The sequence below is a fragment of the Aspergillus fischeri genome, genomic scaffold (assembly GCF_000149645.3).
Source record: "Aspergillus fischeri NRRL 181 1099437636264 genomic scaffold, whole genome shotgun sequence".
NCBI lineage: Eukaryota > Fungi > Ascomycota > Eurotiomycetes > Eurotiales > Aspergillaceae > Aspergillus > Aspergillus fischeri.
Window position 1 is genome coordinate 5,469,943 of NW_001509762.1, and position 23,673 is coordinate 5,493,615.

Consider the following 23,673-nt stretch of genomic DNA (forward strand, 5'->3'; position numbering starts at 1 on the left):
CATATTTCTTTCCGCCGGTTCAGTGATGGGTCATGTCAAACTACAGACAACAATTTGATCACTGTGTTTCAATTGCCCACAATCCACCTACATCAATGTCCCCAGCTCTATGCAGTACTAGCGCAGGAGAAACTGCGACCAGCTGACTCTTCGCTGATTGCTCGGCCAGACGCATACAGTCCAAGGCCACACTGACCCATCAGTACGAGATGCAAGAAGATGAAGACTACTTACCAGACATGCACCCATTCCAATCAGGGTGAAATTGACAATGGCCAAGAATGTTTTCCTCGGCGACGAGAACCAAAGACCTTTGTTGATGAAGAGCCAGAAGGCACCACATAGTCCATCTAAGTAATTAGCAAGGCACCTCTCTCTGTTCTCAAAAGGATACGCACACGAAAACCAACTGCAGAACAGTGACGTCTGTAGTATTGTTAGACATGCAATCGCTCCGGCATGGGCAACGGCAACTTACGACCAGGCTCAGCAGGTTATTGAACTCAGGAACTGCTTCTGCAATGACCCAGGCTATCGTCCACAGCACCACCGAGATTGCCACCCAAGTCCCTATCGCAAACAGACTGCGCTGGTGCATATGCTCGGTACCCCGGAACAGGCGGACATAAATGTACTTGCAGGCGATGTGTCCATTAATCACCCCGGCAATCACAATCTACAACGTCAGTTTCCAGGTAGATCAAATGCTATCATCCTGAAGTTCATACCGTTGGAATCGCAATTCCATACGCAACCTTGGCCATCAAAGGGCTGGATGAGCCCAGTGCCGGTGAAGCAACGTGTTGGCCAGCAAACCGGTAGATAACAACCCCAGTGACTGTGTACAAGGTCGTGTTGATGACTTCAACAAAACACAGCGTCTTCGGCCAGTCGGTGGGAGTTTTCATCTCGGAAATGTAGCCAAAGAAGGCTGGATGGGCGGCTGCCGTTGTTGATCAATGATTCAGCTGCAGTTGATCAATAGAGACTTACCATAAGCGAACACGATATCCGTGACTGCGAGAAACGCTCTGTACAGACTAGTCGGCCTGGTCACCTCGACCTTTACATTCGGCGGCCGCTGGACACCAAGCGCAATCATTGTGACCAAGACTGCCGCAACGATACTGGCAAACGCTGCAGTCATCGGTCAGTGTCAACTCTTCACTGCTCATATGACGAATCTTACAAATAACTGACAACCATGACATCCTCTTAAACGTCCGCGGCAAGCTCAATATAAGCGAAATCAGCAGCCCCACCACCCCGAAAACAATACTGCATGTGCCATGGTCGGTCAGTGTGTTCATCATGACAGTGAAGGTTAGAATGTGTCCTCCCATCACAAACACCAGGCAGAGCAGCAGCCCCGTCCCCAGGACCTCGCGCCCGATCCAGCCAAAGAGTACCTCGCCCCCATCCGCAATGCTATGAACATGTGGATACCGTTGCTTGAATTGCCCCATTACGCAGCCGGTGTAAACAGTGAGGATAGCAATGCCGACGATCAGTATCACGCCCCTTTGTCAATTCACAGTTAGCCATTGATAAAGGACCAGGGGCGGGAGACGGAAGACCAACGGGACGATTCCCAGTGTCGCCACAGCCGAGGGAAGCGTTAGGATGCCTAGAGATGTGCCCCCAGCCAGCATGACTAGCCACCGGCGTTAGTTCAAGGAGAGCTGACAGCAGAGGCTGCAAACCTATCGCGCATCTCCTGTTCACATGCCACGTCAGATCGACTCTGTCGGCCTTCTGCTGAACCGGGGCTGACAAACCACCACTCCAACGTTCGGTACCTGACCTCTGCGCCTTCTTCGTCTCCGAATGGCTCTTCGTCCGGAGTTTCAGGTTGCTCTTTATACCCTTCTCCTCGATTGAGGGATACCGCCGGCCGCGTTCCGAGGTCGAGGTCGGATGTATCGGGTGACATCTTGCTGTTACCCACTCTTGAGTTGTTTACCAAGTTTGCAATGCTGTTTCCTTCGCGAGGGCAATGGCCTCCGGTTTTGCTATATATCTCCAGAAGTGAAATTGATGACTAGGTAACATCAGCCAGAGATGCAGTGCAACCATTCATTTGGCCGCTGCGAAGGAACCTCAAAATGAAACATCGCACCTCTCCGGTGAGCCTTCGAGACTGGATTAGATCCTCCTTGCGTGAATGGCGATAGACCCTTGCATCTACATCTGACCGAGGCTCGAAAGAGCATCCTTGTGGTAATCGACCAGGCAGACTTCGTTTTATCCTTCCTTACAATAGATCTAAATTGAAGTCATGTTTGGATGAGGCAATCATGGCTCGTCTTGTAGGAATTGCAAGAATGGGTAATATCTCTATCATCTATGTCTAAGCCAGGGTATCATCAAGTCACAATGTCATATCAGTCATTTCATACTCTCCGGGCACACACGGTCCCGAATGAACAAGCCCACCCCGGAGAGTTCGCAAGCCCGGCGCAAGGGTCCCACCATCTCGTAAACCCGCGGCTTGATGACCTTTTCACCAGCCGCAGAACCCTCGTATCCAGAATCCTCATAATCCTCCTCATCGTGGAACATTCCCTCGATCTCCAGCTTTTTCAAGTCCTTGAAGCGAGATGACTGTCCACTTTTACCGTCAACACCGCCATTGTGGCTAGCGCTAAGTAGCGTCCTCAACTGGTTCACCAACATCGCCAACGAATTCTCCTTGCATCCTTCCACATACAACGTCTCCACTCCAGCCGGTAAGACCTCCGTCAGAGGAACCGACGGCTCAGCCTGGTACCGGATATCCAAAAGATTCGGCAACCGGATCCGCACATCCTTCAGGTTCGTAAAATCGGCCAGCGACCCGAACCACTCCTCGTGCGTTTCGTTAACACCCGTAATGGTGAAGGGGAGATGCACCCCGCAGCTGTCCAGCCAGAGTGTGTGCAGGGTATGTTTGCTGGCAGACAGCGAGCGGTAGAAGGCAGCAGGCTGGTAGCCTTCGGCGAGCAGATGGCCGTCCGAGTGCTGGTATTTGAATGATCGAAGGGCAGAGCAAGCGGCGACAATGCTTGTCATGCCGTTGGCGCCGCTGCTGGAGTTTAAGACGATTTCAGACATCGGTGAGGCGGGCGATGGCTCTTGCTCTTGCTCTTGCTCTGGTTGCGGCTGCTCATCCGCAGAGGTCGATTCAACGACCGAATCGACTGTGATGGCGCGCATTGATGGTAGCTGGAAGAATGGAAGTACCTGAGACGGGGCGTAGGTGCCCTTGCTGTCTAGCGTGTCGTCCAAATGACCCAAGGAGACGTCTCGCAGAGCACGGAAGGCGGGCTGCGTGTCGAACGGCTTCTCTCGCCGGACGGCCCGCTGCATCATGCGGTCGAGATACTTGTTCTCCCTGGGATATACCAACCGCAGCTGCTGGACGTTCCTCACCAGCGGCAGGAGAAGGGCCATCCAGGCCTCTCCGACATCTCGCTGCAGATCGTGCTCCCACTGGATGTACTCCTCGTCTGAGTGGCTGATTTCTTGAGCCCAATTGCGAAACACTTCCATCTCCTCTGCAGCCACGCTGCTGCTTTCGTAAGTCTCAGACTGCGTTCGCCACCCGCTCAAATCCAAAGCGCGAACCGCCCCAGCCAGCTCGGGGTGTCGCAACGCGGCACTCAAAAATGAGCGCGTCTGGCTGCAATCTTTCAGCGCAGCATAGTGGTACACGACTCGACGGAACAAGCCATGAAAATGACGGCACACGAAGAGGAGATTATAGCGGTCTTGGTGATCCTCCAGAAGCTCCCCGACTAGAAGTAGGACATCATTGGAGAGGGAGGGTGGCATGTTGCAAGTAATCACCAATGATTAAAACGCCCTTTAATCAATACTGAAAGACATCCATCCTTAAATGTGATGCCATGAGGCAAGTTCTTGACTAAGCTTCAGAAATTTAATCCACCGTGGACTGGAACTTACCTGGAATTACCACTTTGGGAAGCGGGAGCGGCAGCAGTGGCTGATTCTTTCCGCCGAGCAATTGGCCAATGGGGATCAAACAGCGGACTTGTGGGAGGAATAATTTGATCCACGTTTTCTGGAAAAATCAAAAGAGGCAATCTTCATTGTTTCTTTTCCGCATAGTGGAGTGTTGTGAATTGTTTGTTAATGCCAAATCATCATATTTGCATAGTTTGACTGAAGTTGACCGTCCTCCTCAGTCGGTATTCAGTGATATTCAGAATCAGTTCCAGACGAAGCAGGCAGATTAGGCCTAGTATTACTCTCTTGCACCCTTTATATCCTAGCAGTTGATGATTCACTGTGTACCTGCATTACCACACATTGCAGAAACAAGCATTATCCATCGTAATCACAATGAATCATTTTAGGCGGACAATAAGAACGAGGGCCATCCTCGGCAAGCCTGCTTCTTTGGGATTTGATGTGGATCTTCCGCATCTGCAGCACTTATTTATTCTTAGCACTAGTTAGGTTGATCTGGCGATCACTACGTCTTCATCTCCTTGGAAACTACCAGGGGTATTGATGGAAATACTCCGTATGCATCCCGCAACTACCTCTCAGATCAATGGTCATTTATAGGACGGGAACCGGCATTGTTTGTTGGGTATATGCAAATTCAACAATCTGGTCGCAGAATGAAGATGGTGATGCTTAACTAAACTACTCTATATGCTAAGAAGCAGCTCGGAAATCGTCCGGCCGATCATAACTATGACGCGACGATATCTGTGATCGGCAGAGCGAATCTACACCTTGACGATTATGGTCAATCATTTCATCGTTTCATCGTTACGGATATGGACAGATGCTACACTACAAGAGCGCAGTGTGCTTGACTATGTACAGCACTCCAGTCGGCAAAAGCACGAAGACCGAATCGGCACGTCTGCCGTCGCTGCAGCGAGTTTCAATTGCTGCTGGATGATCCGTGCCTCTGCCAACCGTCCCAGCCTCGTCAAACACTCATGATACCCATGTAACGACCACACGTTGTTCGGATGCTGCAGGGCCCGCGGCAGGGTATCGTCCATCCCCAGATCGGCACCGTACACTTCCGCAGCCTTCTCTACTTGGCCCTGCTCGAGCAGGAGAGCACCATACGCATGCCGGGTGGGCTGCATCCAGCCCCACGGCTCGTCATAGGGAAGACCATCGTCCAGCGCGATGGACTGTCGCAGGTGATTGAAGGCCGCGTCGATATTCCCGCGGCGGTATTCGATCTCCCCGTCGAGCATGGCTTCCGCAATGGCCAGAATATCCCGGCAGGTGTTGTTGAATAGCGCCCGGCTGGCAGGGACACGGTCGAGGGCTTTGTGGAATTCTGTCCGCTCCTTGTCTGCCTCGTCTACGCGTCCGAGAGCAGCATATGCTACGCCTTTGGCGTAGTGGATCATTGCCGTAGTCACGCAGTAGAGATCTTGGTCCTGTGGCAGTTCCAGAGCAAGGATATCCTCCCAGCGCCCGAATCGGATAAGCACGTGCACTTTCACCGCGAGGAACCCCTCGAGCCAGTCTGCCATCGGGGGCGACTCGATCCGTAAAAGTTCTTCGGGAATGGAGGCCTCCAGCTCCGCGGCAGTGTCCAAGGCTACCCTCGACTGTCCGGCGAACATGGCCGCGTAGATACGGAAATGATAATCATGAGATCGATAGAGGGTATAAAAGTTGACGGGACCTGCACGAGCGAGAAACTTCTCGTCCGCCCGGATAGCTTCCGAGTTGGAGGCCACTGCTCGGCGATAATCGCCACAGAGAATGTCCAAATGCGTAGGCATATGATTCAGATGCCCTGCGTCAGGTACCAGGCCCCGTAGGTGGTCGGCGGCCGTCAATGCGCTCTCCGGAGACCCTGACATCTCCATCAAATGGATGTACAAATGCAGCAGACCCGGATGAGAGAGTCCTCCCTTCTGTGCCAGCGCACGATCGAGGACTGTTTTTATGTCTAACGTGCGCGCGTCCGGCGCGGGTTGCCCAGTCTTTATATCCCAGAGCGCCCACGGCGTAAGATTCATCAAGGCGTCTGCATACAGCACCGCGACGTCTAGATCATCTGGGTGCTGTTTATACACCGCTTCCATGGCATCGGCGTAGCCCTGGTTCCATGATGAGCAGTCCCCCGTCGGCCGGTCATGCGGGTACCGATACTGCAGGGCGTCGATCAGAGCCGCCTCTACCGGCGACGCTGGTTTTGCGTTTGCTTTTGCATCTTCTGCAGCCCTGCGCGTGCGCTGGACTGTCGATTCGAGCTCCTGCTTATCGAAGACCTCCCATGGTTTGTTGTAGTTTGGACCGAGGGCGTAAGCGAGACCCCAGTATGACATGGCACACTTGGGGTCAAATTCGATGGATTTCTCGAAACAATGGCCCGCTTCTTCATGGTTGAAGGCGTATGTCCAGATGAGCCCGCGGTCGAACCATAGCTGAGCTTGGTGATTAGCGGTGCTCACGCGTCGGTGATATGATCCGAGGTTGTAGTAGGAGTCGGAGGTATCATCTGAAGGTTCAAGTTGTTTGCTCATCGTGACTGATGTGATTTAAGTACCCATTAACCGTACAATTTTGGAGCTCCTTTTCATTAATGCGAACATGTTCAAAGAAGTTCGATAAACGAGTTGGTGACGAAGTGGGGTAACTCGAGCGGGATAACATCTCATGATCCAAGTGGTATATCAACCTCCTGGCCTGCTCCTCGCTATGCATTTCGTCATGGCAGGATCTCGACAGAATCGTTTACTGTCGTCGTCTCTGTTCGATACAATAGATTGAGCATTCATGATGCAGTTGACTGTAAGAATATTCACAGATCGTCAACGGACCTCTCGGACACTCTGAGAACGAATACGCAATTTTTAATTCTTGATATGTAAAACACAGAACGCATACGGCGATATCAAGTAGACTTACTATACACCTCGACGGAGTTTCACTTTCATAGCTCGTGATGCACTGAAGGATCTATATGCAGGACCTGCTACCGTACTCCAGGTGGCAGTGGTAGAAGCGATCCGTGATCAAAGTCAATCGGCATAGTTGAAGCACAGGCTGTGTTACGCATCTAAGAAGTATTGGGGAACCCTGAACCTTGTGTGCACATTGGAAGTTCAGGTTGAGATTATTGATTCGGTGTTGGTTGAGTGCACGTTGGTGCGATGGTCAAGATCATCCTGTGTAGAACTTCCAGCTGAAAACCAGCCAGACTGCAGCTACAGCGCCATTGGAATCATGAGCGAACTTATCATCCAGTCAGTACTTACTGTCGCGAGATGTCCAGAGGCTTCGCATTCATCGTACGATTATATGATGGTATTACCATTACCATACATAACTGGAGGAATGACCAGAGCAAGCCCGTGTCTAATATACCACACATGTAGGTCTCTCGTTCTCTGCCCAGCCTTAATCTGCAAATCATATTTAAAAGCAGTGGTTAAAAACGCCTTGTACCAGAGAGATCAGAGAACAAACAAGAAACCGAGGCTCGTCGTAGACCTGTTAATCAATTGGTGTATAGCCCTTCCTCGTTTTTGCGACATTTGCCTCGTCAGGAGCGATTCCGTAGGTATAGGTATCCTCGTCCTCAGTCGGAATTCCATAAATGAAGCCCATTGACACCTCCTCTTCTCTATCGCAGTCCCAAATCCGTCATCTCAACGCTGTCTGCCGATCCCATCCAGAGAATGTTGTTACACCTGGTTCGTGTCAGTTAGGACATGTTCAGGGAAGAGAATGGGGACGCCGCAATCCGAAACGTACCGAATCAGCACAAGACCAAGTGTACCCGTGTTCTTTCCATCGATGAACTCCTCCGTATCCCTCAGGAGGACATTCATGTACGAATCGATGCTTTCCAGCTTGCCCTTGTACTCTGTCTGGCCCCACTTGAGACGAATGATGAGCTCGGTGCCAACCCTAAGACGCTGTATTAGAAAAGATGTGTTCATTCCTTCGTACTAGATAGAGATAAAAGCGCAATCGGAGGGGAACAGGGGAGGTTGGGCAGCCGTACCGAGCTTGCAGAAAGGGTCGGGGGTTAACTGGTTGGAACTGCAGAGTGCGTCAATACATGTCAATAACAAGTTTCCTCAAATCTGGAGCAAATGGACGAATGGAGGAGCAACGAACACTCATGGTGGTGATGTGAAGCGCCTTGTGATTGATTCACCAGGAATCCGAGATGTACGACAGAGGGAGGCCCTTCCAAAAAGGGGGACAATATGTAGTGTGTAATGAGTCTTGATTGACCAGCTGAAAAGAACGAATTATCCGGAATCCAAAGTGCTGGACCGGTCGCGTGTCGAGGTGAAAAGTGGTCGGAGCTACCGCAGTACGCCCAATCGACCGCTGAAGGTTATAAGACCGCGAAAATGTGATGCTGCTGGACGCGGCGCTCGGCCAATCACATGTCGAGTTGCATCACCGCCTTGAGAACATCTCTCTGTCAACAGGGAAGAAGTCAAAAAGGAAAAAACAAGCCGATGAGTGAATTGAATTGATTCTACCTAGTCTACCAGATTCATCATCCTCTTGCGATAGTCAGGAGAATTTTCGACTGAGAGCAATGCGTCCGCCGCAGCCTTCTGCATAAGAAGCCCATTTACGATGTGACAAATGGAGGAAATAAAAGCTAGGAATGAGCTGAAAATACTGACACAGAATGCTACAGAAATACTCCTCTCAGTCGTGAAATCGTCGGCTACTACATCTCAACCTCTTCCCACCTCCCAGTTGATTTCCTTGATGGAGACCTCCTCCCCGGCTTTCTCGTCATAATCATACCATTCTCCCTCGGACAAATCTATACCAGTGAAAGGCGTGGACGAATCAATGCCCTTTGCCTCCCATTCTCCCTGCGCATCCATCGTCAGAAATCTGGCCTGGCTCAATGATGATTACACTCACATCAGGCTTGAACTCCGTAAACTCCAGTCCACGACAGTCGATCTCGATCACTCTGCTGCCCTTGCGCTTCTCATCCCCCTGATAGGCATGCGGACCGTTGACGATCGAAGCGGAATGGGTTTTCTGGTTTTAAGCATGGTTAGCGAATAGCCTTATAAAAAGCTTGCCTAAATTCCGCATCTCGTTATCTCCTTGGGTCTCGTAGAACCGACCACAAGAACAAACGAGATGGCTCAAAATGGCAAGCCCAGCAGAGCACATAATAGCTAGGAAAAGACTAACCTGGCAAAGCTTGCATTTCCACACAAAGTTGGCCTCGCCCCGACTTCCAGGAATCTCATGTTGCTCCTGCATCAGTAGCTGTTAGTACAGCGCTCACCACTGTTTGTAAAGAGGAGTGTTGGGTGTTATGGAAACTTACAAAGCGATTGAAGCTGACCCAGTTTGGATGCACCTCGCGGCAGGAAGTGCATTGTACCTTGAAGGTGTAAAAGTATGGTTCTTGCTCCGTGTCCTTGGGCCGAAGGTCGGTGACCCTACATTGAGTGATGAGCTACTGGCATGAATCTCATGATCGAGGCGTGCGGGGAAACTGATATAGGCAGAGAGATGCAAACCGAGGGAAGTAAGAAGAATAAATATATAACTCGCTTGTGTTATCTTACCCTGTAAGCTCAGCAGAGAGGAGAAGCGAAAGCATTTTGATTGATATGAGTCTTATCAGCCTTTTTTAAACAGAACCTAGCGAGGGAGGAATGCGATGTAGAAGTCTTTAGGTGGGTATGTTCTGTGCGGGGTGATTGGTGAAGGTGATGAAGTACTAGAAATTCCACGGTCTTCGGTCCACTGCCTTAGGTACTGATAAGATTGACCGCCCACATGCACCAGTGCTGGAATTCTCATATCTTGCTGAATGTTTTATCTTGGCTATCTTCTAATTAAATGTGAACAGAAAAGCAGATTACATGGATATCAACGCCAGTAATGCAAGTCGTCATCGTTCGTCCGGAACGAATTATAAGACCGAAAGGAAAAGACAATGGACACAAAGCCAAAGATACGCAGGATTGCAACTAAATAAATCTGCTTATAGGCGGCTTTGCTGGTCCTGGCCAAGGGGCTTTGTGGAGAAGGAGTTGAAGTATGCATTGAGAGCATCAACAGTGCCGCTGCCCTCCACCAATTGCACCGTGCAGGCAACGTGGCTGTCGGGACGAGTGACTACAACACCTCCCTTTTCGGGGTCGAAGCCCAGCTTCTCATGGGCGGCAAACTTGGCGAGAGGCACGCGCACGTCTGGAATGTCGTCGGCGTAGATGTGGTGGTGGTAATCGCGGAGGATCTGAGGGATGGCCTCCACATCAACCTCGTTTTTCTGAGCAGCGTAGATCAGGCAGATAGAGAACAGCTTGGAGTGGGGCAGATGACGCTCAAAGAAAGAGATCTCATCAATACGGCGGTAAGAAGACAGGAATGACCGCTCCTTTTCAAGGTTGGCTCCAAAGTCTGTGATCGCTTTCTTGGTGTTTGCCTGTTTACCGGCAAAGATGAAGATGCGGAATGCTCCATTTGCAGGGATTTCCTGCTCGAGGTGCACAAAGTTGGCATCCGCTAAACGGGTCACAGTGGTGGGGGTGAAGGCGCGGCCAGGAGTCAGCTTAACGTCAGGGATGTTGAACAGAGGCGACTGAGCGGGATGGCTTGGACTCCAGTTGAAAACATTGGGCTTGTAAGCAACGCCGTATCCGGAGGTGAATTCGCAGGAAGACTTGAAAGTCTTGACGAATTCGTCCTCCTCAGCACCAGCGGCGGCCTGGGTGTGGCTCGCGGATCCGACCTCACCGGCTGTCGGGCGACGCTTGGAGAATAGGGCGGCATACTTGTTGTCAAAGTCCAGCAGCCTTTCAGCAATGTCCTTGCGCTCGCTTTCGTACGTGCTCAAAATGGAACGGTCGGCCAATCCGGATTCGACGGCGTGGAGCTTCCAGGCCATATTGAGTGCATCGTGGAACGCTGTGTTCATACCCTGACCAGCCTTGGGACTGTGCGTGTGACAGGCATCTCCTCCCATGAAGATGCGCTCGTCCAATGTATACCTCTCGGAGATACCCTGACCAATGGGGTAGACAGAGTACCACTCGACGCGGTCCCACTCCAAAGTGTATGGCTTGAGAATCTTCTTTGCCGTCTCCTGGACTTCCTCCGCAGTGGCGGTCTTTCTTGGGTTGAAGTCGGGATCGGAGGAAGAGGCGATCTGGACATAGAGACGGACCATGTTGTCCTCACGCGGGATAACCATGATGGAGCCAGCATCTGAGTGGATGGTGCACTTGGTCTATTATAAAACGAATTAGTAAATGAGGCCACTTTTCCTGGTTGAATGAAGAGTCCATTCTTACCTCAATATCAGGGAAGTTTGTTCTCACGACACCGTCCATGACGCCCCAGACATAAGAGATGGGATCCTTATGGTGGATCTTGATGCCGAGCTGCTCTCTGACAAAACTGCGAGCGCCCTCACCGCTGAAGAGGTACTTGGTACGAACAGTCTCAATGACGTTTGTATCGATGCACTTGAGCGACACCTGGACGGGATAGTTCTTGTCCGCGCCATCGTTCTTGAACCCGATGATTGTCCAGGGTCTCTCAATTCTCGTGCCAGCCTTCTCGATTTCGTCAATAAAGACTCTCTCGATCTTGCCCTGGTGGACAAGGGTAGTGAAAGGGTATCTTGTGTCAATGAACCGAGGGCAGCTAGGCCAGCTTCCGGTGCGGTGGATACCCTTGCCTTCGGGAAGAGGATCCCAGAAAGCGACATCGTACACCTTAGCTGGCTTGTAAGCCATAATCTGACGCTTCAGTCCCAGGTTCCGAAGTATCTCCGTTGAGCGAGGCTGAATACCATCGGCGCGGCCAGTTGCGGTAGGCACCGGGCGGTTGTCGATGTGCTTCACTTTGTAGCCCCAGCGGGACATGCAGAGAGACAGCAGAATACCAACAGGGCCGGCGCCCACGATGACGATGTCATATTTTTCTTGTCTGTGTGTCATCTTGGTCGATTGACTTGAATATTCTTAAACTGTTGAGTTTGCGGGAGGAGGCTGAAGGTCCGCCAATGACGGGAATCCAAGCAAGAAGTGTGTGTATGGCGAATACTCAATAACACAGCATCACCTGTATAAAAGTAACCTTGGATCTAAGTAGGCGAGATAGAAAAGACACAGAGAGGTAAAGTAAGCCATTTTCAACAGGGTAGTAGGCGCTCATATATAATTCGAGGCAGCTGAGGTAGCGGGTGAACAGTGTCAGGCTGGAAAGCAACGGAGGACCACAACGGCATTCAGATTCGGCTGGATGGTAGAGAGCAAGCGACGGATGTGGCTCAGATGTCATAAGCGACCCTAAGCTGCAACGCACAGGTTGATTTGGCCCAGCAATCGAACTAGAGGAACTCCCTGTAATTGGAGATTGCGGGACGTGCGGGCGTGGATGGGAGCTGGGTCTGCGGGGAGGCCGGAAGGCAGATGGTGAGTGGTTCGAAGGGGCGACTAATGGAGGAATGCCGTGGTCCATTCCGAGTCTCTGACCCTGGCTGCGGCTAGCAGGTCGGCAAGTGGAGAGTCTCACGTGATTCGCACCCCTCGGCAGCATCACCCGGGACTTCTGGGCGTTTACCATGTCTCTAATTGGCTCCATTGCAATCCCGACTTTATTGCCATTACTTTAGGTACGACATATGAGCTGCTGGAGCTTTGATGAATATCTACCTTTCTGAGGACCTTGAATCGATTGGTCTTTTCTATAGTCTGTTGGTCTAATGCTCAGGAGGATTTCCGGTGCAAAAGTCTACGTAGCCTTGAGTAACATTTCGTGTCATTCCGAGATGCCGCTCTATGGGAACCGGCAACCTTCACGGACGTCCTTGAAATACCGTCTCGATTACCATACATCAGATCGACCGAATATGGACCCATAGCTGATATTCACCCTCAATTTTGGCATCTCCATTGGTCATCCCTCAGTTTGTGAGGGAACAGTCATGAAGACCGCCTACCTCTCTTCGGTGTGTGGTATGGTGTGCTAACATACATTTAGCGGCCCTCTAGCCGTGATTTCTAGTAGTGTCCATTCCCCAGGCATTGGATTTCGGCTTCCCGGAGGATTCTGCGCTTTGGGGAGACATCCTACCGCATGGAATTCGGCTTACTGGATATTCGCGGCTAATCCACTGGCAGTTGCTAGATCTCTGCATCATCCTCCTTGCCAATTGTCGCATTCTGGGGTCTCCTGTGATGGGAGATGAGAATACTTACTCGCAATCATGTATCCAGTCTAAGTTGTATACTAAGAAATCAATCAAAGCTCACTTCGGACTCACTTTTGCTGAAAGAACAGAAAGAACCCCAGACATCATCCTGCGTTTCGGGGTGTTTACAGGATCATGAATCACAAGTACCTACTTTGCAACTTAAGGACTGCATCTACTGGTATTTGTTGGATATACAGGAAGTGTCATTTGGCAATTTGTGCTCGTTGGTGAGAACTGAGCGGTTCCTAAAGCTTCCTGAGTTCATTCCTACCTAAAGACAGAAGGGCAGAATGACTCTTTCTCCTATACGAAGTCTATATCATGAGGCGTAAATTTATTAGACCGGATAGCTATTGTCCGCAAATACTGAGACAAGTAGTCAGGAGTCATCTCTCGCCTCGTGGTGCCATCTTGGATCTCGAAATATTGCCCACTACGGTTTCCTATACATCCCTCAATAACTACCTAGTCACGGTCTGTTCTAGCAATAAGCGAGAATGAGACGAGAATCCACTAGTCCATGAGACCGGGTAGCTCTTTGAGCGTATGGTCTTTTCTGTGATTTGTTCCCGTTGATTGTTGAATTCTGGGCGATGATTGTCCTGCAACTATTGGGACAGTAGAATTGATCTATTGCCGAGAGAAATTGTTGGATATAAATAAAGATAAAGAGAAGAAGAAAAAGTTAGCATCAAACTATAACCTTTCTGCGAATAAGCATTCCCTAAGGCTATTTAGGTAATAGACATAATGCTATTGTTGCGAATCCACTCCCATTCACCTCAGGGTTTCCTGAATAGGGCGAGAGCGATTAGCAGACAAACCCATTTTAGTCTGAACAGATTGACATGAATAGTGCTATTGCACTGACAATAGCATTGTATCCAGCTATATGAAATAATGACCATATCAATAGACAATAAGATGCCAACTACCACGAGGCTATATCAGTCCCCTACGTCTTCTTCTCCTCGATGCATCTTCTTTCGAAATTATATCGAGTCTTCGCATCTGCCTTCTCTTGTAATCCCTCTGCACGTACATCATCTTGCCTCTGCTACCGAGTAGTACTACGTCGTCAATTCGATCCCATCGTTCATACCGCTTCATCACCATGAGTGACGAAACCTACGAAGTTCCCATCATGCTGAGCCCTGAGTATGGTCCTCGTGTCCATTGGAAAACGCAAATGTGCTAATCGTGCGAAGTATCCATCTCTCGTATGAGGATATTGCCAAGCTCAATCCCTTTTATGAAAAGTACAGGGAATTCTGGAACACCTCTCCTGATACCACGGTCACCACCCTCTCTTCTCTGGATACTTCGTCCAGATCCCCTTCTTTCCAATCAGTTCACGCTAGCACCGTTGCACCACCGTCTCCTCTTGATATCTCATCTTCTCCTTCACTGCACTGCGCCGAGCCTTCTGCTGGTCTCCACCTTTCCGCAATGCTCGATGTCCCTCTTCATAAAGGGACTCAGCGCAAGCCATCTGTTAGGATCTACGACGAGGATATCCCCGCAAGTCAGCAGGCCACTTTTGTGCATGAAGGGTACAGCAACAACTCTCTGTCTCCTGTGAACGAAGCAATGGAGATATGTGATTCCCATTCGATTGATCGTCATCACTTCGGCTACACGACTCAACAAGTGAGATCATCGCACAAGAAGCTTTTCGGAACAAATGGCTGGCTCGGCCGCGCCGACGACTTCAACACTGCGCCGCTCAAGAGACAAAACTCGAAGATCTTCCGAGATTTCGGAAAGAAGATCAAGCACCATGTGGGAGAGATTGTAAGTGCTCACAGTAAATTTTTGATATTATCATCTACAGTCTCGCTAACACAATCTATAGGCCGAGGATATGGCAAAGGCTTACCCAAAGGCATTCGCTGGTGCACCACGCCGGCCAAGAATCGTACCTGAGTCAGCAGTTCCCATCTCTCTGGACCCTCCTACACAGGCCAGATTGTACTCGGAGATGGAGGTTATGATCTGCGTGACCGCAAACACGTTCCTCGTTCGACAATACGAAGCCGGCCGTATCTCAGATGAATCAATCAAAAGAGTTACCAACTTCTGGGGCTCCAAGAACAGACCTCAGGTCGTCGAGTTTCGGTTCGATCAGGCCACTCAGCGTCGACTAATCTTGTCTAACATCCGAACACTGCGCTTCGACGGAGAGAGCTCGACCAACCCCATCCTTCTTCACTCCAATCTTCACAACTGGAAAGCAGTGGTGAAGGAGATGAGTGTCCGCACCTTCTGCGCTCCGGACAGTGCCATTCGGAAACACATGCACGACATCCACAAGCTCCTCGACATGCTCGGTGCGCACGATGCTACCTTACTTGCTTTCGAAGAGCTTCAAATGAGCACATTAGCCTTGATGAGGCAACGTCGACAGATGAACTATCATCTTGAGCGAAGCAACAGCACCTTCTCCGGCTCCAGCAGCGGACCCACAGAAAGCAGTCGGCTCATGCACTAACTGAAATTGCGTTGAACAAGTGGAGTTATGGGCAGATCAACAGTTCTTCTTCGTGACTTCGAGGCCTTCGCAGATTTATTTGTGCTTTCCTCTTCTTTTCCAACACTCATGTTGTCATGTACGTTACTAGGCTCTGTTTAGCGTGGCCTTGCTTTTCTTCGATACCCTCTTATAGCGAAGCACTGAGAAAGTTGATCTAATCTGACACAAAACTTTTATCTGAGCTCTCCCTCAATTCATATTCAAAGCGATGAGTTCTCTTCGTCTTGTTCTCCAAGAAACTGAATAGTTGAACGTGCGGTCTCCTTGTTGTGCCAATGCCCAGGAAATGCCCAAGCACGTGGCCGACGTCATAGGCTCCCGCGTAGGATCACAAGCAAATGACCTCGCGCAGATTCATCTACTGCTTTCCAACTTTCGCAGCAGGCGGTTCTATCGTTGCTGTGTCTGTCCGAGAATACGTTGTAATGAGATCTGTCACCTATCATGACAACTTCCCGGTTGCTCAACATTAAGCTCCCTTGAAGCTTTCCTTGGTCCCAGTCCCCTTGTTGACACGACGCCAGCCAATGGGAAATTGACACTGTCGGCTTTGATGCTATGGCATTGGAATATCAACCGGCATTCTCCAACTCTAGAGCACGCAGGTTCTTTCTTTGATGATTGCTTAGGTCCTCTCTGCTCGCTTCCACCTTCTCTTCACGAAAATAGCTGTCCAAAACATCTCACATGATGACTGGTCCTCTTCACACTTACGGACCGACTTGTCTACTGGCCGACGATGATCCCGACCCTTCCACATGGTTTTCTCTATCTGAACCGCCCAAAGTTCGAGCGCAGTTTTTCTACACCTCGTCTCTACCGATCGATGATCCCTTAAGCGCACTGCCTCCACCGTCCAGCGGTCAAAATGCGAAGAATGAACGGGCACCACCGCAGCCATTCTCTGTCAAGGATAACATAGCGCTCGAGGAAGCGTGGCGGCATCTTCGACAAACAATGAAGGAAAGGGCGGCCGGGTCAAAGAAGTCTTCAAGTATCCCGAGAAATGCAGGTATAGCTGTACCTGGGAAGGAATCGGCCAGTGGCACGGAGCGGAGTAGGCATACAGGCAGCCGTGGAGATGGAAGCCTCACTGGAATTGATGAGAGTCCGCCTAATGACCATTCTTCGTCTACCAATGACCAACCATTACACAGTAGCAGAGGAGAATCCAATGACGGAGTCGGTGGTGCGGGTGACCGTGTCTCATGGGGCAGATCGCAAGTTGGCTCTGCACAGGACGATGGGTCGGACAATCACAACCAGAGGAAAAGGGAGCTCTCCTTAAGCGGTCAACCACATGCTGCAAAACGCGTTGCAGGTACATCCTCAGCGAGCGAAAATCCATCAATGGGGGGATTCGCGAGTGGAAGTCTACCGGGTAAATCATCTCATGATGCGAGCATTAGCGGCTCGCCGTTTGCTAGAGCTCCTATTGCTCAGTTACAAAGCCCGCTAGGTCGCTCGGTTGAATCTGTCTCCTCAAAGGGTGGAAGCTCGAATATCCAGGCTGAACCCTATCACGCTGAGTCGCATCATACTGCGACCAAGCCCTCAGACCTGAGAAACAGTGTTGATCAAGACAACTCGTCAGAAGGACCTATAATGGAAGCTGGGGCAGTTGATCAGGACGACACTTCTCAGTTGAAGGTTCCCGTCGGTGTTTCCCGACTTCACCTGGTGGAGTTACCGAATCTAAAGGTGGCATTTCCCTCAATTAGCTGAATTCAGGATCTGACGGCGCTGATTCTCCTATAGATGAAACCCATATACTGGAGTCCTCTTCATGATGAATCGAATGTTCTGCGTGCTACTTGGTTTTACAAGAACACAATGCTTCCAGTAGAGACAGAGCTCGCCAACAAGCTCGAGGATGGATACATTTATCTGAAACCCTGGACAGACACATGGCAGGATGAACTCAACAGCTGTGTTGAGAACGGAGCCGACGCGGAAATGAAAATCGTTCACAAACTGTGGCCGAAACCCGATACGAAATCCAACAGCACACCCACTTCACGCCCTGGATCTAGTGCTCAGGTAAGAAGTGCGGAATCGCCAACGTTTGAAGAAAATCGAGCTGCTGGTGGGACGACTGCACATACTGAAGCCGCCAAGCCCTTTTTGAATTCCAGTGTCATATATGTCGATGGTAGGAATGCTCAAATTCTCAGACCCAGCTTGCTTCCTTCAGTTTCAAGAGGGAGGCGACCTCTCAGTTCGATTCGCAAAGGTCGACACATTGGAATACCCGTGGTTCGTGGCTTCAGCCGTCGCTCATGGGAACAGCTACATCCATCTAAACCCAGTCCTGTAGATGTAAGAAATTACCTCCGAATCCAGTCGCGAGCAATGTCCAGGACGGATGGTAGACAAGTCTGCTATGCCTGTGCAATGGAAGGATCGCGACCTACTCCGACGGACTTGGTGTTGGTCATCCATGGCATAGGTCAGAAGCTATCGGAGCGTATGGAGAGCTTCCATTTTACGCATGCAATCAATGCCTTCCGCAGGAATATCAACATGGAGCTGAACAACGAGCCGGTCTGGCATCATGTGCGCCGGGACCATGGCGGGATCATGGCCCTACCCGTCAATTGGCGATCGACTCTATCCCTGGCGGATGGAAGCCTCGAGTCTGAGATTTCTGATCCAACTGCAAATCACTACTCGCTGAACGACATCACGCCAGAGACAATTCCGGCCGTCAGGTCATTGATCAGTGATGTCATGCTCGACATTCCCTACTACTTGTCACATCACAAGCCGAAGATGATTCAAGCAGTTGTCAAAGAAGCGAATAGAATATTTCGACTGTGGTGCAAGAACAATCCCGGGTTCCAGAAACACGGTCGTGTGCACCTGATTGCACACTCTTTAGGAAGCGCTATGGCTATAGATATTCTCAGTCATCAGCCGACCAAGCTACCAGACATTGATTTCGCGACGACGAGCGTCCGCAGTGATATTTTCGAGTTTGACACGAAGAATCTTTTCCTTTGTGGTAGTCCTGTCGGCTTTTTCTTACTCTTGAATAAAGGTACGTTGGATCTATAGATTACACAGGTTGTTCTACCGAACACCTGCTAACAAACTCTACAGCGAACCTCTTGCCACGGCGAGGTAGAGATAAGCCCGGCTACGAAGGCGAAGATCGACTTCGTGGTGTGGCGGGCGAGGCAGACACCTATGGTTGTTTGGCCGTTGACAATCTCTACAACATCATGCATACTACAGACCGTAAGTCCCTCCTTATTTGCCATTGCAATCGAATATAATGGTTGACTCTATCAGCAATCGCATATCGTCTCAATGCCGCAGTGGACGTTGACCTTGCCAATTCTCTAAAGGTCGCTTCTATCCCGGGCACTTCATCCTCCTTCTGGGAATCCTTCGGCAGTGTCTTTCGCTGGAGCACGTCCACTGCTCCCGCGCCTATTCGTCCTGCCACCCTTACCAAGCTCCCTTCCAATGTGGAAATGGAGACGCATGATTTCACACGCGAGGAGATTGCAGAAAAACGCATGTTACTCCTTAACGATAACGGCCAAATAGACTATTTTATTTCCGGTGGTGGTGGACCACTGAACATTCAATATCTGAACATGCTGAGTGCGCATAGCAGTTACTGGATCCTATCAGATTTTGTTCGCTTTGTCGTCATAGAGGTAGCCCGCGAGCAGGGGAGGGAATCGACATTGCCTGCATTTAGGGCTGAGAAGAAGAAGGGATGGAAGATACATAAAGGTTGATAGATTAGAGATAACAATTGCGTGACTGGCATTGGCGTTGGGGGTTTCCTCTCCGGAGATACCTACGTATTGACGAATTACAGCGAAGTATCCTCTTCTGGAGGTGCTGAGGAAATGTTATCTTAATTGTTTTCATTCCGAGTATCGTTGTAACTTAGCCACGAGACTACCATACACGTTCATAGCATACTCGTCGTCCCAGTCTACGCCTCCGGCACCACATTTCCAAGCAGCAAAGCCTCCACTAGAGTACCCTTGTCCACCTTTCCACTTCCGGGCTGAAGCACCAACAGCGCATTCGCGCTCGCAAGACTCCCTACTCTTGAGCTCCGCTGGCCAACACCCTCAAGGCCGGTACTCGTGGCATACAGCCGGCCATCAGAGCGCGAGGCAGTGACAATGGCACGGTGGTACTCTGTGCGCTTAGGATCAAGCGGAAACGGATGCGCCAGCGTGACGGACACAAGAGGCAGCCCCAGAGCAGGAGTTACTCCCGGCGCAGTCTGCCTCTGCCCCATTCCCATCAACTTGTGCAGCGAGGGAAGCACGAACAGATTCAGCGTCACCAGCGCTGAAGCGGGGTTCCCCGGCAGCGAGAAGATGAGTTTCGACTCGCGCTCCTGCTGCGCGGAGCCAGTCGGCAACGACGAGGGCTTGAACGGGATGGTGGCGAACGTCGTCGGCTTCCCCGGTTTCATTGAGACACGGCCGAAGTGGATGGTGCCGCCAAGCGAGCGCTCGATGGTCGGCTTGAGCAGGTCCAGCTCGCCCATTGAGACGCCGCCTGTGGTGACGATCACGTCGACGCTGGTGCTTGCGCGCCCTACGCCGCGGAGGGCGTCGCGGAGGGCGTTTTCCAGTTCTGTGGGTGGTGTGTCGCGCGCGATTCCCAGGTCCACTGTGGGGAATCCCCATGAGGACAGGCAGGAGAGGAGCGAGGGGCGGTTGGAGTCGCGGATCTGGCCGCCGATGAGCTTGGTTGGGTCGTTGTGTTCGACTAGCTCGTCGCCGGTGCTGAGTACGCCCACGCAGGGCTTCTTGTATACCTTGACGGTCTTGGTTCCTGTTGCTGCGAGGAGGCCGATCTCGCCCCCGACAGAAGTGATGAGGTCGCCCTTGGAGAGAATTTTGGAGCCTAGGGCCACGTCACTGCCTGGTTCACGCACGTTCTCGAGAGGTTTGATGTCGCCTGTGAGGATTTCGATGGTGGCCTCTTCTTGACCGTCTGGTGTGGAGGACACGAGGACGGTGTCTTCTACCATCACGACTGCGTTCGCGTTGGGTGGGACGGGCGCGCCGGTGGTTATTCTCGCGACTGTCCCAGGTTCAAGAGGCGACAGCGTCCCTCCTGGGTTCGCGTGGGCGATGGAGGCCACCGGGAAGATCCCTTTGGTACTACGCTCGGCCGTTGGCGAGTCCGGTGCAATGACGGCATATCCATCAACAATACTGGCGCGGTAGGCTGGTACTGCCTCTCCGGCGTAGACATCTTCAGCGACGACAGAGCCAACAAGAGAAGGTGTCACGGGAACCTCGATGACGACCGGCTCTGGCGTGTGTTGGCTGATCAGTTTGAGAGCGTCGTCGACTGAGAGCATGGGGTAAGGAGACGAGCGATAACGGCGGTTCGGCCCTGCATTCGGGTCGTTAGACTGAGGCCATTCTGAAGGTGACGTATGCGCCCTTGGGACTACGTGTCCGTGACCATGAGAATGCCCATGATTGTGGTGATGGTGATGATGGTGGTGATGATCATGCGATTGTACTTTGCTCCCTGAGCTTTGGCTTTGAGAAGCGATACCAGCTTCGGCTTCTAGCTTCTTAACCCCACCTGCATGGAGAGCTCTGGAGTTTGCTCCAGCCGCTTGAGTACAGGCATGCGGTAGGAGCTTGATGATAGCCTCAAGATTCTCCTTGGCTCCTTTCGGTGAACCTGGTAAGATAATCAAGAGCGACTTGTCTCTGACACCTGCAACAGGCCGAGACATCATTGCAACTGAAGAAATGGTCAGCTATTGCACTGAGTAAAATGATGTTTCCAGCCTTACACGGTGTCACCTTAAGAGAGGCGGCAAGCATGCCGTGTCTGAGCCATGCAGTTAGTATCCTTAGTCCTTAATAAGTCACTTTGACAGCCGACTTACACAAGGCCAGGCGCATGGCGATGAATGAGAGGCGATACAGCCTATACAAATCATCAGCTTCTCGCTTGGGTCCCTCAAGGGCAGCATAACAGACCTCGGGAGTATTATCCTTGACAGCAAAACCCGTACCACCGCTAATCAAAACCAGATTAAACCAATCTGGACCGTCTGTCCAGTTGCAGATTGTCCGTTGGATATCTAGCACGTTATCTGGCACGATCTTGATGACAGGAGGGTCCCAGCTGTTGGACCCCTCGGCTGCGAAGGAAGTGGTCAGAGTATCGCCGACCTTGTCAGTGGATGGGTCCTGAGAAGCAGTATCCGAGACAACCAGGATTGCAGCCCTGAGTTTGCCGTCGGCCATCTTTGGTGTGAACACTGCAAGCGTGACTAATTCGTTGCTTCTTGGAGGTGCGGGGATACGTTACGCTCTTAAGTAGCTCGATAAGCGGAATCGGAGATATATCACAAAGCTTCAGATAGCGGGGAGCGCTTTCACGGTCAACTACTGTGATAATAGAACCACACTCCGCGGAAGTACAAACAAATGAATGATAAGTAATCCTCCATTAATTGCGCCCTATTTACAAAGTGCCAGAAAGGAATGAATACTGCCTCGGATATCTGAATTGGCCATTAATCCTGGACAACTCTTACTGTACATCATAGCGGACATCATCACCACAGCGAACAGCTAAATCATCAATGCAGCTCTCTGCATACCGGAGAAGCTCTACAGTCAACCCAAATCCAGACGCCTTAATGCTTTATATAACAGACAGATAAAGGACGAAACAAGAAATTTAAGAAGAAAGGGGAAATTGGTACGAGTGGATCCAGTCCGAATGAATCCAGATTCGCTTCACGAAAAGTCTTCTGTCGCAGAAGACTGTTGTTGGAAGCCCAAATTAAGCGCCGAAGTCTGTCGCTTTTCCACCAACCAGAAGGCCGATAATAAGACCGAAGAGACCGAGGACAGAGCTGAAAATCTCGATGACGAGGATCTTGACGAATCTGTTCATAAAGACATTATATGATTAGCCAGGCGTACGAAGGTAAGATGCGAGGGGAATGGGAACGAACAAGCTCGGGTCAGCGGCATCGGCCAGAGCTGCACCACTTCCGTTGATGCCAACAGAGATACCACAGATCAGATTGCATGCCCCCACTGTGATACCTCCCCAGAAGAGCGCATAACCCGTGTAATAATTGCTGCCGGAAAAGATCTCGTCGCCCTCGACAAGATTGAGTTTCGAAGAAAACACGATAGCCATAATAACTCCGTAGATAGCGACGACTTCACAGAAAATGATAGAGATCAGATTCTTTGTCCGAATCCGTGGTGCTTTTACACCTCCGCCGACAATGGATGAGCCTGTTAAGAAGATACCCCTGATGACGTAGGTCAGTAACTGACAGGATCGATTCTATCGAAACCAAAGTTGCAGAGCGGCTCATACCATGCTGCTCCAACAACAGACAGCCCTATGCACAAAGCAATACCAATATTTGCCCAGGCGTATGGTGAAACGGACTCGAGGAAGTGGCCAACCTAAGAGATGTCAACGAGATCAGGTCATGCGGAGGGAAATGAAGGTATCAATTTATACATTGAATTGTTCACCGTCGCCATGAAACAGCATGTCTGGATAAGCGTGTTAGTACATCCAGACATTGCGCGAGACTCATGGTGTACTTACACCCTCCTATCACGAGGAGTGACACGGTTGCAGCCCCAGCTCCATAATAGAGGACCATGGTGATCTTCAACCCTTTCGCACAGCCCCTAATCTCGAAATAAGAATATCAAGCTGCAGGGGTCTCAAATAGAGCTGCAGATAATTGGTAAGCGATAACGTTGGAGCTCTGTTTGGCGCTGTTCGTCTTGCTGGAACACCAACAGGCACGTTTAGTCGGCTGTGATGCTGGTTCGGCCCGAGTTTAATCCGCCGGTCGGCGGAGCTCGTGGTTCACCGTACTCCAGCCCGTCAAAGCAGAGACTAAAGCCGGACTGTCTTAGGTAGGCTCTTAGCCAGATAC

General features: G+C 50.8%; 10 protein-coding genes across 10 annotated transcripts, besides 1 other annotated feature; 2 read left to right on the forward strand and 8 right to left on the reverse strand.

Moving 5' to 3' along the window:
- Window positions 1-382: 382 nt before the first annotated feature.
- On the reverse strand, window positions 383-1,933 carry NFIA_090700 (putative neutral amino acid permease; the record flags this gene model as incomplete). The annotated part of the gene is made up of 6 exons (XM_001261008.1): window positions 383-409; window positions 479-676; window positions 729-943; window positions 994-1,137; window positions 1,190-1,521; window positions 1,704-1,933. 6 exons carry the CDS (start codon window positions 1,931-1,933, stop codon window positions 383-385), a joined length of 1,146 nt encoding a protein of 381 aa, XP_001261009.1.
- Window positions 1,934-2,388: 455 nt separating this feature from the next.
- On the reverse strand, window positions 2,389-3,813 carry NFIA_090710 (uncharacterized protein; the record flags this gene model as incomplete). The annotated part of the gene is made up of 1 exon (XM_001261009.1): window positions 2,389-3,813. One exon carries the CDS (start codon window positions 3,811-3,813, stop codon window positions 2,389-2,391), a length of 1,425 nt encoding a protein of 474 aa, XP_001261010.1.
- A 1,016-nt stretch (window positions 3,814-4,829) lies between these two features.
- Window positions 4,830-6,515, reverse strand: NFIA_090720 (TPR domain protein; the record flags this gene model as incomplete). Its single annotated transcript, XM_001261010.1, has 1 exon — window positions 4,830-6,515. The coding sequence occupies one exon, from the start codon at window positions 6,513-6,515 to the stop codon at window positions 4,830-4,832; it is 1,686 nt and encodes a 561-aa protein (XP_001261011.1).
- A 1,103-nt stretch (window positions 6,516-7,618) lies between these two features.
- NFIA_090730 (small nuclear ribonucleoprotein F) lies at window positions 7,619-7,937 on the reverse strand (the record flags this gene model as incomplete). The annotated part of the gene is made up of 2 exons (XM_001261011.1): window positions 7,619-7,685; window positions 7,750-7,937. The coding sequence occupies 2 exons, from the start codon at window positions 7,935-7,937 to the stop codon at window positions 7,619-7,621; spliced, it is 255 nt and encodes an 84-aa protein (XP_001261012.1).
- A 762-nt stretch (window positions 7,938-8,699) lies between these two features.
- Window positions 8,700-9,595, reverse strand: NFIA_090740 (CXXC motif containing zinc binding protein; the record flags this gene model as incomplete). Its single annotated transcript, XM_001261012.1, has 5 exons — window positions 8,700-8,843; window positions 8,896-9,018; window positions 9,178-9,243; window positions 9,317-9,431; window positions 9,561-9,595. 5 exons carry the CDS (start codon window positions 9,593-9,595, stop codon window positions 8,700-8,702), a joined length of 483 nt encoding a protein of 160 aa, XP_001261013.1.
- A 387-nt stretch (window positions 9,596-9,982) lies between these two features.
- NFIA_090750 (putative FAD monooxygenase) lies at window positions 9,983-11,945 on the reverse strand (the record flags this gene model as incomplete). Its single annotated transcript, XM_001261013.1, has 2 exons — window positions 9,983-11,230; window positions 11,295-11,945. The coding sequence occupies 2 exons, from the start codon at window positions 11,943-11,945 to the stop codon at window positions 9,983-9,985; spliced, it is 1,899 nt and encodes a 632-aa protein (XP_001261014.1).
- Window positions 11,946-14,318: 2,373 nt separating this feature from the next.
- Window positions 14,319-15,695, forward strand: NFIA_090760 (uncharacterized protein; the record flags this gene model as incomplete). Its single annotated transcript, XM_001261014.1, has 3 exons — window positions 14,319-14,362; window positions 14,413-14,998; window positions 15,060-15,695. The coding sequence occupies 3 exons, from the start codon at window positions 14,319-14,321 to the stop codon at window positions 15,693-15,695; spliced, it is 1,266 nt and encodes a 421-aa protein (XP_001261015.1).
- Window positions 15,696-16,427: 732 nt separating this feature from the next.
- On the forward strand, window positions 16,428-19,489 carry NFIA_090770 (DDHD domain protein; the record flags this gene model as incomplete). Its single annotated transcript, XM_001261015.1, has 4 exons — window positions 16,428-17,438; window positions 17,496-18,777; window positions 18,840-18,977; window positions 19,032-19,489. 4 exons carry the CDS (start codon window positions 16,428-16,430, stop codon window positions 19,487-19,489), a joined length of 2,889 nt encoding a protein of 962 aa, XP_001261016.1.
- A 203-nt stretch (window positions 19,490-19,692) lies between these two features.
- On the reverse strand, window positions 19,693-21,997 carry NFIA_090780 (bifunctional molybdopterin adenylyltransferase MobB/molybdopterin molybdotransferase MoeA family protein; the record flags this gene model as incomplete). Its single annotated transcript, XM_001261016.1, has 4 exons — window positions 19,693-21,485; window positions 21,538-21,575; window positions 21,634-21,674; window positions 21,728-21,997. 4 exons carry the CDS (start codon window positions 21,995-21,997, stop codon window positions 19,693-19,695), a joined length of 2,142 nt encoding a protein of 713 aa, XP_001261017.1.
- Window positions 21,215-21,240: a microsatellite.
- Window positions 21,998-22,541: 544 nt separating the features above from the next.
- NFIA_090790 (H(+)-transporting V0 sector ATPase subunit c'') lies at window positions 22,542-23,391 on the reverse strand (the record flags this gene model as incomplete). Its single annotated transcript, XM_001261017.1, has 5 exons — window positions 22,542-22,647; window positions 22,717-23,025; window positions 23,094-23,185; window positions 23,244-23,278; window positions 23,334-23,391. The coding sequence occupies 5 exons, from the start codon at window positions 23,389-23,391 to the stop codon at window positions 22,542-22,544; spliced, it is 600 nt and encodes a 199-aa protein (XP_001261018.1).
- Window positions 23,392-23,673: the final 282 nt, after the last annotated feature.